Source organism: Platichthys flesus, chromosome 2, assembly GCF_949316205.1.
Source record: "Platichthys flesus chromosome 2, fPlaFle2.1, whole genome shotgun sequence".
Lineage (NCBI taxonomy): Eukaryota > Metazoa > Chordata > Actinopteri > Pleuronectiformes > Pleuronectidae > Platichthys > Platichthys flesus.
Genome location: NC_084946.1, coordinates 27,813,215 through 27,825,923, shown reverse-complemented (window position 1 = coordinate 27,825,923; position 12,709 = coordinate 27,813,215). Strand labels below are relative to the sequence as shown.

Here is a 12,709-nt window from a genome sequence, read left to right as displayed (position 1 = left end):
CTCTCACACACACACACACACACACACACACACACACACACATGCAGCGTGCAGACAGATTGCAGAGAGGCAGGAGGAAGGTCTGGACTCAGGGTCTTCATCATTCATATCTGACAGAAACACTAACACACACAAAAACTCTGAGCTGCTTTGTGCAACACTCTGTGGTTTATACTTTGAGTGCATCACACACGTTGTGTTGCTCTCAATGAGTCTTGTTTTAAAAACTATGGTAGAGAGTTTTAATAACTGGAAGAAACTATGTTATGTAGGATCAAACTAAAATGATCAGTTGGACTCAGTGGGAGGTCAAGGTCCTTGTGACCTTACATATGTATTTGTGTTACCTCGTGAACATGTTATCTTAAGAACGTCTTTAATGGAGTCCTTTAAAATGTGTAATAAACGTTCAGTTAGACTCATGGATTAATTGATTGGATGTGGCTGGTGAAAGGGTCAAAGGTCAAGTTTACAGTGACACCACAGGGGTCTCTTTAACATGATCAGGTCAAAGGTCAGTGTAACCTCATACGACTGGATTGTTATACAGCACCTGATGATGCAGAGACTGTGTTTCTTAAAGGCATAAAACTAAAAGACAAATATTCAGTTTTTACTTTTTCTGAAGTGTAGCTGGTTTGTTCCCATCTCTAATTATCAGATTAGTCTCAGTGGTGAAGAGAATGTTTTCAGAATCAAAGACATGAAAACACGAGGGGAATGTAAAGAGAACAAATATCAAAATGAAGAAAGGTTACCCCGAAAAAACCTTCACGTCCAGGTCCTTGTCATTTGCAACCATTAGCATTAGCGTCAGTGGGAATTATCATCGTTAAATGATGGATTCATATTCCGTCGGGCTTATCTCCGTCTGCACACGGTCAAAACTCAATTAACCAGTCGCAGGCTGGTCTCAATGTCAAGACAAAGTCACAGGACGGCCGGCTCATCCGTCTCGCAGCCGTCCAGTGAGTTTCAGCATATGACCTGGATTCTGCTCCATTTTTCCAGATCATATATTTGTATATATGTAAATGAGGTGTGTGAGCTGGTTTACTTCCTCCTGTTTAACCCGTCACTCTGTGTGTGTGTGTTGCAGGTAAAGCTCCTCACTTCCTGCGTCTGCAGAACGTGGAGGTGAACGTGGGTCAGAACGCCACGTTCCAGTGCACCGCCGGAGGGAAGTGGTCCCAGCACGACAAACTCTGGCTTCAGGTGAGTGGCCTCAGATCAGCTGGGGTGTGTGTGAAAGGCGTCGGCAAGAAGAACCTGTAAAAGACACCAAGACACAAACTCACAAAAGTGGTAGATGTTCTTTGTGTATTTCTAAACATACAGTAAGTTGCTGAGCAGTTTAAACAGAGGTACAACAACATGCCAGGGTCAAAGGTCAAAGGTTCAGAGGAGCGGCTGAGGTCCGGCTGGCTGCTGCAGGTTACTGGACCCCAGAGACTGATCATGTGATGTAATGTGGGATGTACGTGTGATATGATTATTGGGATGATCATGTGATGATGCACTTTTGACCGGACCTGTCTATCAAAATGAAATATGACAAGTAAACTCCTACCAGCCAATCACAAACCAAGCAGGATAAACAGGTTTACAAAGGATCAATCTGTTGATATTATATTTCATATTCTGTCATTCAGATTCTAAATCATATAAAAAGGTTTCAGTTATCACTTGTGTTGTTTTACTCAAAGAATCAAATGAATTTATGAAACAGGAACAGAGCAGAGAACATCCCAGACCTCCAGCTCCATTTCAGGATTGATTAAAAGTCCTTGTTGCGCTTCGCACCAATGACTCCATCTGTGTGTGTGTCTGTGTGTGTCTGTCTGTGTGTGTGTGTGTTGTGTGCATCCATGCTCATACACTCATTCTAATTTACATTCATGTGCACTGGCGAGCTTGAAAGTTTCCACTGCACATGGTTGTGTACCCCTGACAACTCTGCCTGTTACAGTAATGACATTTGCAATGGAGAGCAGTGCCCCCCCCCCCCCCCACACACACACACTCTCCCCTGCCTGGAGGTCTGTTGCAGGAAAACATGTTTCACCAAATTGGCAGATAATTCTACAGCGGTGAGAGAAGATTGGATCTGGAGACGTAGGGATCATATGCAAAGCAGGAAGTGGCGGCACTGCTCCTTTTTCATATTTCATGTCTGACTCGTTCAGTTCAAATTGCTCCTGTTTCCTCCCGGGCGTCGGATCTCACTACGGCCTCATTATGGTTTCATGTGTTGATGCGTGTCTCTTGGAATGTCTTTGAATTCCCACAATCTGTGAGAGGAACCACTAGGAGCTCTTCAGGAAGAATCAGGGGCTGAGGTCAGGCTTGTCTTTCAAGTTTAAATTCACCAGATCAGAGTGTGAAGGAGCCTGCACCACTTCAGCAGGGGTTAGTTCTATTCAGGCTCCAGGGAAAACCAATTCATAACTGGGAGACATGTGGGTGTTGGTGTTGGATCCAGTGGTTTGAAGTTATAGAGCAAATAGATCTGTCATCAGGTTTCTCAGTATCGATGCTAATGCAGGTCTGAACAGAACCTAAATCAAATTTCAGGTTTATTTTGCATATCACAGATTCTTTGTCTTTTGTCTTTTCAATATTCACACTTCTATTACCTTTTGATTTCCCTGGTGAGTGAGAGAGAGAGAGGTCAAGGTTTTCATTATGTAAGACGAGCGCTGTCTCCATGAGCCCTTCACACGGCCTCTTGAACCCAGTGTTCATGAAAGCATGCACAGCACTAACCCACTGGTTTTGTGGTTTCCCATCATGCAGCAGTGGAACGGCCGGGACACGGCCCTGATGGTGACCCGGGTGGTGAACCACCGCCGCTTCTCCGCCACGGTCAGCGTGGGCGACACGTCCCAGCGCAGCACGAGCCGCTACCGCTGCGTCATCCGCTCGGACGGCGGCTCGGGGGTGTCCAACTACGCCGAGCTCATCGTCAAAGGTACGTTCTGCTGGTCTGAGGTCAGTTAGGAGCTCATCGGTCGTGATGCATGGGAAAGGGTGAACGAGGGAGCGGCACTCGAGAAATCAGTCGGGATGAGTTCTCTATGTAGAGGAAGTGGGAGACAAGCCTGGGTTGTGGTGTGTGTGCGTGTGTGTGTGTGTGTGTGTGTGTGTGTGTGTGTGTGTGTGTGTGTGTGTGTGTTGGCAGTTGCTAGATAGTGAACGCTGAGAACGGAATACTGAGCAGACCCCAGAGCTGTGCCTGGAACTCACAATGAGCCTCCTTTGACTCCGGCTCCGTCTCATGTGTCCTCCTCTTTCTCTTTCAAACAGACACCAACATGGTTCATTTCTTTTAATTTCTTTTAATTAATAAGAGACAGTTTTGGTTGTCAAGCTATTTGTGTTGTCAAAGTTTGACTTTTGTTCGTTTGGTGAGGATGAAGCATGAATCCACGTTTAAGACAGGAAACTAAAAGTTCTATCTTTTACCTCTTAGGCCCCAGAGAACCAGTTCTGGCAGGTGTGTTATAAAACTAGTTTCATAACGGACCTATTTAAAGTAAATTGCCAACGGGGGCATTTGAGTTCAAGTGGCTAAAACTGGTAATCTTAAATAGGAATTATAATAATTACTGAATTAAAGTCAAGTGTCCACGGAGAGAGCTTCCCTCTGCCGAGGCTGAGGCCACATCCAGCCATGTTATAGAAAGTGCACCTCTGGATCTGCTCGTTCATCTGGATCCACTCCAGAATCTAACACAACCAGACACAACCTAATCTCATGAAGATCCATGAATTATTTTCCTATCAATTAAGTGAAAATGTCAAAAAGCTCCATCTTGCATTGTTAAGGAAAGAGATAGGAACCTTCCTGTTTGTCCAGATCTGCGCCAAAAATCATCATCCTTCCAATAGCTTTCATAAATTAGTATTAATTTCTTCTGACAAACCCAATGGACGGGGGTGAAAACATAACCTCCTTCTCCCCTTGTTCCCTGTGTCCCATGTGTGTTTAACTGGGCTGTTCCACAAATCCCCCTCGCTGACCACTGAAATCCTCCAAGGCCGTGCGCTCGGCTCTGAGCTCCAGCCGGACACCAGGTCTGAGATATGAAGGAATCTCCTGATTCGTCTTCACACTCGACTTCCAGTGATCCCTGTAAACATGGTGGAATGAATCAGATACTGAGCCTGACATGTCTCAGAACGATCCATGCTGATGTTATACTTCTGACCTGGTGTAGTCTTCTCTCTGTGCTTAGACAGTTGATGCTCATCCTCTTGAATCTAAACACTTTGCCATACATTTACTTTTTAATGAGTCTTTTATCCTCTAACACACAAGACAACAGCCGCCTCACAAACTTCCTGTTCTCTCGGTGAGTTTCCCTCACAGAGGCACAGAGGCTGTGTGCTCAGTCACTGTGAAGCTCACTGTATGCTCTGATGCTCCACATTCTCCAGGGTTGTTTCCTGACAACATTGTGTTGCACTTCCAACAAAATATATTTATTTATATATATATATATTATATATTTTGGGCCGAGCAGTAGAAACACAGAGGAATTAAAGTGGAGTTAAATTGTCCCACCAACACTTTGTTATGACCATTTCTCATCTGTCTGACTGTCACTGTGACAAATACAAGTATCTGAAGATATTTGTGGTGAAGTATTTGTTTTATACTTAAACACAAAACCCTCGCCTGGTGGGGGAGTGGGGGATTGAACTGTGTTTGTACTGTTTAATGGGATTGACATTGCGTCACTGCAGCACATTTAAATGCAGGGACCCTCTGGCCTGAATTATGTTTTGAATACATATTTGTTATGAATTATGCGGTTAACCCTGTTTGGCGTGGATGATGTTTTAATCTGGAGGGAGGGAGGGAGGGGTGGGTGGGGGGGGGGGGGGGGGGGGGGCACAGTTTTGATTAGACGATAGTCCGGGGACTGAAACTGTCGTTGCCATCTGTTAGCAGAGCACACAGCCTGCACTCCTGAGAACGTCCCAGTGTGTGTGTGTCTGTGTGTGTGTGCTGCTGAATGTGTATTTGAAGGTGTTTGTGCGGCTATTTCTATCCTGTGTGTGGGTGTGTGTGTCTGTGTGTGTGTGTGTGGGAAGCTCAGGTGCTGTCAGCCATGGGTTGTGCCAGAGGAGCAGCCCATGCCAACACAGTGAACAAGACAGAACTGCAATATGACACAAACACACACACAAACACAAACACACACATGCATTACTATACCTCCCTCAAGCCCTTTGTGTGGTGTGTGTCGCTAAATGTGTGTACTTGTGTTACTGTCCTTTACTTTGTACATGTGTGTGTTCTCCTGGGCCGCTAAGTGAAATCAGGGTTAATGAGTGTGTTGTTCAGTCAGGTGTGATCAGGGGAATCTGATTCTCATATTACAGTGTGTTTGTGTGTGTGTGTGTGTGTGTGTGTGTTTGTGTGTGTGTGTGTGTGTGCTCATGCATGTTCATCCTCTAACTGCAGTGAGTTCCACAGCTGATGTCTTTCTTGTTAAACTTTTGAATCAAATTACTAAACTTCTGGAGTTCAAAATACATGTTGGACAAATTACTTGATATCATCTCTTTATCTAAATGAAAAAGAATTTGAATTATTACTCTAGATTCACCGCTTTGTCTTCTGGATGATACTGGACATTGATAAATGACATTGATAACCATACAAGACACAATTCATTTAAATAAAAGAGAGAGAGAGAGAGAGAGAGAGAATTATCTTCAAGTGGAAAATGTGAAGAGGGGGATCAAAAGAACACAGAAAAAGAGGAGAGGAAATAAAAGCTACACGTGAGGTGAGCAACTGACAAAAGACGAGTTTTTAATTTGACAAAGTCCGACAAGTGGCTATTGAAATGAGATACACACACACACACACACACACACACACAGTGTCCAGTTTGATGGGACATTAAAGGACGTCCTTGATGACAAGTCAGTGACCCTGAGAGTCTGCTGCACACACAGACACACACACACAGACACACACACCCATGTTTTCTCTGCATCTGTGCGTTTGTCATTTGTATGGCTCGTGTTGAACAGATGCAGTCAAAGCCCCAGGGCAACAAGGTCTCAACCATACCGCTGGCTGTGGTGGCGTGTATGAGTGTGTGTGTGTGTCTGCTTGTGTGTGTGTGTATGTGTGTGTGTGTGTCTGTGTGTGTTTGTGTGTGTGTGTGTGTAAGAAGGAGCAAGCCTGCATGACATGTCTGTTTCTCACGGAATATGAAGATGCGCCGTATTTGGGGCCATGTATCTGCATTCATGTGTGAGCATGTTGTGTGTTTATGTGCATTTGAGTGTGTGTGTGTGTGTGTGTGTGTGTGTGTGCGTGTGTGTGTGTGTGTGTGTGTGTGTGTGTTCTGTCCGTCAGAGATAAGACTCAGTGGGGCGTAGCTGAGATCCAGGAGCGCCACTGTCAGCCAGTGCCCTGTGGACACCATGCAGAGTGTGTCTGTCTCTGTGTGTGTGTGTCTGTCTCTCTGTGTGTGTGTGTGTGTGTGTGTGTTTGTGTGTGAGTTCCCCAGGAACACCGCTGCATCTTTCTAAGTCTCCCTCGGTAGTCATAAAGCTGATTGTAGTCCAAGAATAAGACCCAGCAGCATCACTGCAGTGTGTAAATGTCTGTCATTGTGTGTGTGTGTGTGTCTGTCATTGTGTGTGTGTTTCTGTGTGTTTCTGTGTGTGTGTGTGTGTGTGTGTGTGTGTGTGTGTGTGTGTGTGTGTGTGTGCGTGCGTCTGAGCCGGTGGAGCTCTCCGTCGCCCAGAGCTCATTCCTGGCCGTCTCTGTGTCTGGCCCCTGATGAGGAGATCGATAGGAGAGTGGACAGCCCGTGTGTCAGATCTCAGATCAGTTCAGATGGGTTCTGGCCCTCGAGCAGTTACAAGGCTTTTAATTAGAAATGTGAGCAGGAAGTGACGAGTGGTGAGTTCTGCAGGAAGCTTGACACGGGAGGAAAACATGCTTCCAGATGAGTGACAGGTGCGGGGGGGGTATTGTCTATAGAAAAGACATTTTCTATAGACAATATAAAGACGGACAATTTAAAAGCTCATAAACTCCACCATGTCAGTGGATGAGACATGGACCAGATCAGATGTACACAAATACATTATTATGATTTTAGGTTTGGTTTGAATTAGGGTGAGACTGACTCGTGATTGGTCGAGAGCGTTTGACGGTGGAATGTCTAAAGTGTGGCTCCACCTCCTCAGTCACATGACGTGAGATGGACACACCCATACAGGACGAATTCTGGACATTGCGTCCGTATACACAAATAAAGTTATTATCTCTGTTAACAGATTATATTGATTAATCTGGTATTTCCTTTAAAATAAAACTCCTCACGTTAAGATATTTGGTTCAGTCTACTTATCTCGGAGCAGTGAAAAATAAAATAGATGAAACTAAATTTAGAAATGTACACAAGGTCGGACAAGAAGAACCACGAATCAATAAAACAAATGTTCATCAATTTGTAATACTTGCATGTAAGTTTTATTGGTGTGAAAAACTTAGAAGAGCCAAAGCAAAGTTTGTTTATCTGCGTGTGTGTGTGTGTGTGTGTGTGTGTGTGTGTGTGTGTGTGTGTGTGTGAGAAAGGTAGGTACACTCTACCTGCCTCTTTAACCAGGTCCTTAGGGCTCGCCTTAGGGGGAATGTGTGTGTCTGTGTGTGTGTGTGTGTGTGTGTTGTCTTCAGTATGCTGGGCGGTTTGTCAGATTATTGGTATTCCTTGTCCATTGCTCTCTCAGGAGCATCGGCCTCTGTGTGCATGTTCATTTGTGTGTGTGTGTGTGTCTGTGTGTGTGTGTGCGTTTCCCAGAGAATGGACACTTCACACAGAATATCCGAAGAGAAGGATAAGTAATGCATGAGCAGGTGGATGAGCGGGACTGAGGGGGGAGAGGGGGAGAAAAGGGGAGAGGAGGACGAGGAGAGGAGGACGAGGAAGAGTTGACACCACAGGCAGGAAAGAGTGAGAGGATAGTGAGGAAGTAAAGTGAGTGGAACAGGTGTGCAACGGAAGAAGGGAAAGGGATGAGAAGATGAAAGAGAGGAGGGGAAAATGAGAAGTATTGAAAAGCATCACATGGACGAGTCACGTTCTGCAAACTTGTTGTATTTGAAGCCAGATCCCTCCGATGGAAAGGAGGACTCTGATTGGTTAAACTATAGTCCTGTGGAGAACCTGAAGACACCCTGGTGCATGATGTCATTTTCTGAGCATTACCAACTTTAAGTTAATTTCACCTTTTTGACCAACCAGCTCCAAAAGTTACCCATCTAGACCAAAGCTCCTGTAAGTAAGATGCTCCTCAAGTTCTGTGACTTTCTTTAAGCAGGTTGTGGCTAGCAGCTAGCAGCTAGCAGCTAGCAGCTAGCAGCTAGCAGCTAGCAGCTAGCAGCTAGCAGCTAGCAGCTAGCAGCTAGCAGCTAGCAGCTAGCAGCTAGCAGCTAGCAGCTAGCAGCTAGCAGCTAGCAGCTAGCAGCTAGCAGCTAGCAGCTAGCAGCTAGCAGCTAGTCGATCTGTCACTTTTATCCTGGGCAGCTCACAGGAAGTAGTTTGCTGTCCCGTCCGTGGACACTTTGAAGGGACTTTATACTTTATTTGAAAGCTGCCGTATTATCCCAGTTGACATATTAATAAGTACAAGAAAATGCCTAACTTGGGTTTTAGTCACCTATTTAACCAAATACTGACATTAAGGTGACAAGTTATTTCCCATGATTCCCGGCACCTCTTGGGTTTTGAAAATACGTGTCTGTTTGATCATCATTCGCTCTTTCTTTATTTCTTTCTTTCTTTCTTCCTCTCTGTCTTTCTTTGGTTCCTTCGTTCTCTCTTTCTTTCTTTCTTTCTTTCTTCCTCTCTGTCTTTCTTTGGTTCCTTCGTTCTCTCGTTCTCTCATTCCTTCATTCTTTCTTTCTTTCTTTCTTTGTTTCATGGTTGGGCTGTGAGTCATTATTTGTGCCTAGGCACAGTGTGTGTGTGTGTGTGTGTGTGTGTGTGTGTGTGTGTGAGAGCGAGCGCTGAATTCATTACACAAAGTAACAGGCCTGAGGGAGAATGGAGTGTGTTTCTCACAGGTGTACACACACACACACACACACACACACACACACACACACACACACACACACACACACACACAGTGAAATCAGTCAATCTCCAGGAGAAATGTGTTGATATAAAAAGTCCTGAGCAGGATAATAACACTGAGCGATTGCAGAAAAAGGAAAGAAAGACAGAAAGAAGTATTCATGAGGAAGGAGGAGAGTTGAGAGGTCGGAGGTCAGAGGTCGGAGGTGAAGCCACATGCAGGTGGAGGGTCAAACTTCAAGAACTTTCAAAACATAATTATATCAGATATGGAAAATAACATTTCCAGTATCAATTTGTTCCACTTAGACACACAGAATGTGTTGTTTGTTATTAACTGCTGATGAGATGGAGAGATCCTATCTGAGCTGGATTGTGTGTCTGTTTGTGTGTCTGTGTGTGTCTGTGTGTGTGTGGGTTTATGTTTGTGTGTGTCTGTGTGTGTGCGAATGCTTATCTGTAGCGAGACAAACTGCTGTTCAAGGAACTGAGAAAAGGAGCCGGAGTGTGTAACTGATAACACAACAGCATGAGTAGAGATACAATCAGAGGCTGTTTACAACTTTACACATGAATCAAACAACAATATGACAATTTATTCATCAAGAAAATGAAAAGTTCCCTACCAGAATAAAAGCTCGGGTTGAAGGACATTCCCTCTTTATTACAGTCCATGAACATTGGTCATTTTAAAACTGTGCTCACCACATTAACAGCTGAGACAGGTTTTAATTAAACACACACAGAAAACACACACTAAAATAGTATAATCATATAATAATAGTCTGGTTAAAGTTGCTTTTCAACACTTTAAATCCATCAAGCATGTTTTATTTAAAAAGGGCAAAAAGACAACGACGGAGAGACTCTCTCTCTCTCTCTCTCTCTCTCTCTCTCTCTCTCTCTCTCTCTCTCTCTCTCTCCTTCTCTCTCTCTCTCTCTCTCTCTCGCTCGAATGTCGGAGAGGGAAAAAAGCAGATTTCGGGCGAGCGAATGTCGTTTTCGATAGAACAGATTTTTCAATCTTTTCCGCCATCCTGGAAATATCTTGTGTCTCCTCTCTGGTGGGCTGAGGTCTTCTTTATCTGTCTCGCTATCACTCTCACCCTCTCTCACACACACAGACACACAGACACACACACACACACGCACACACACACACACACACACACACACACACACTCACACACACTTTCCACTTTCCTTATCTCTGCATCTGTCTCTCTGGGAGAACACAGCAGAGCTCACAGAGATTTGATAGAACTTCTGGAGGTGGCTCACCTTCTCACACACAGACACACACACACACACACACACACACACACACACACACACACACACACACACACACAGTATTAGGGGTTTTATAAACTGTGATAAGAGGAGAACTGATAAAGCCGATATCACCAACAACAAACCTATTACTCTCTCCCACTTTCTCCCTCATGTATTTTTCTCTCTTTACTTTGAACTGAGTGTTTGTGTGTCGGCAGTGAAACCGATTTAAAGTGGAAACATGATATAATAATAATATTTAATCAAACTTCAGAGTCTTTCTCTTTATCGCACACCTCAAACGCTTCCTTTGTTTCCAAACCTAATTTCATCATCCGTCTTCTTTCTTGATTTGTGGATTTATTTTGGTCCAAATTGCTTTTAAACTTGAATCCCTCAAATAAAATCCGACCCACGGGTTTATTTTATTTAACCATCACAGCATCAGAGAATGTTAATTTTGTTTGTTGACTAACTCAATATAATAAAACCCTCAGGTCCTGATTACTGGCATGTCTGTTCCGGGTGCATCAAAAATGAATCCAGAATTTCATTCTGTGAACAAAATGGATTCTACTGATAATTCAGACAGAACTCTGCTGATATGAGCTGTTCATTGACTTTTATTTTGTAGAATACACAATGCAACACAAATTGTACAATAACTAATATACCAGCCCCCCCCCCCCCCCCCATCCCTATCAGTATCCTTCTGCCTCAGCATCATTCAAAACTGACTCCTGACCAGCTGCAGGGGTCTCGCTCATTTATTTGATCTTGGGCGGCTCAGAAAGAGTCTGAGAAATAAAGAACAAAGACATCTGGACATCTGATGGACACACACAAACACACACACACAAACATACCTACACACACACTATGTGCTCAAACCTCAAGCTGGGACCCAAATGCAGAGCAGTAAAATGTAGAGCCGTATCCTCTCCACCTTCAGGGTGTAGTAACACGGGTCGCTTCTGAGTGTGCAATGGGTCCTCTGACAACAAGGCCCCGGGATACACACCATAAAACCTTTATGGGGCCATGGCTGCTGCACAGACACACACACACACACACACGCATATATATATACACACGTTTACAAACACAAATACACTGAGGTGTTTGTGTTTGCTCAGAGTCACAGTGCTGTACTCCTGCTGTAACCCATTTGAAAACTTCATGAGCACTGCAGGGAGCTCTCTCCTGTAATTCATAAAATCATATCTAACTTTGTGCGTCTTGTTATAAACAAACATTAAATAAACAAATAAATCACTCGAACCTCACAGGGAACGCCTGGTGCTACCTCATCAGTTCGTCTCATCCCTCTATTTCTTTCTCTTTTTTCTCTAGCCCTCCCTCCTCCCTCCATCATTTCTCATGGGTACCACTGTGTTTGCGTGTCTGTGTGTGTGTGTGTCCTATTTCTGTATTCACGAAAGGACACAGGTGTGTGTTTGTGTATTTTAATCCCTCTCCATCCGTACAATGCCAGCACAGGCTTTTCATTTTGTGGGTGTTATTATTACAATGTTCAATGGATATAAATAAGTGCAGCTATTTTGTATCAACACATGTGTGCATATGTGGTTCTGCATGTGTGTGTGTGTGTGTGCGCTCATGTCATGGTGGGTGCCAGGTTGTGAGTCACTGGGTGGCCTGTGTAACACGAGCTAACGGAGGGAGTGAGGGAGGGAGGGAGGGAGGGAAGGAGGGAACAGACGGAGGGAGTGATGGAACGAGCTCGTCTTTGTTCCTGTGGAGGAGCATCAGGAGAAGTTGTTGAATATAAACGATGTTAATGAGGATGTGAGTTGTGTAGAGGCGGTTGTAAAACACAGTTAACAGGCTTCTGTTAAAGGAAGGAGCGAGTCGCTGCTTCTTAATGTTCACTCTCTTTAAACGCAGCTCGTGTGTAAATGAGATTTTTTAAATGTTTAAATACTTTCCGAGAAAAAAACAACTCCTACGTGATTGTTAGTGCGAAAACTGTGAAGTGCTCTTTCATGACAAACTTCAGAAAAGGTGACGCACAGAATGAGAAGAAGCCGAGTGAGTAGGAAGATGAAGATTTTTTCTTTATTCATGTTGTTTTTTGAAGGAAAACACCAAAACCAGAGGAAGAATAATTACGACAAAAAAACAACACAATGCAAGACTCGCTCTGGGCTGTACTCCGGCTCCCCCTGCCGGTGGGGTGCGTAATTATACCGTTTATATGTATATTTACACGAGTTGTGGTCTGGACCTCCTCGTGCAAATTAATGTTGTTTATCTGCGTCTGATGATAAACTAGCGAGTCGACAACATCGAGAACA

The 12,709-nt window shown here is 44.2% G+C and overlaps 1 protein-coding gene across 1 annotated transcript in view; it reads left to right on the top strand.

Moving 5' to 3' along the window:
- The window catches only part of ptprt (protein tyrosine phosphatase receptor type T), a 193,460-nt gene that overhangs the window by 56,460 nt on the left and 124,291 nt on the right, over positions 1-12,709 (top strand). The window contains exons 6-7 of the mRNA XM_062409429.1: positions 1,100-1,215; positions 2,797-2,971. Of these exons, the coding sequence (XP_062265413.1) occupies positions 1,100-1,215; positions 2,797-2,971 (291 nt within the window). The remainder of the gene's footprint in view (positions 1-1,099; positions 1,216-2,796; positions 2,972-12,709) is intronic.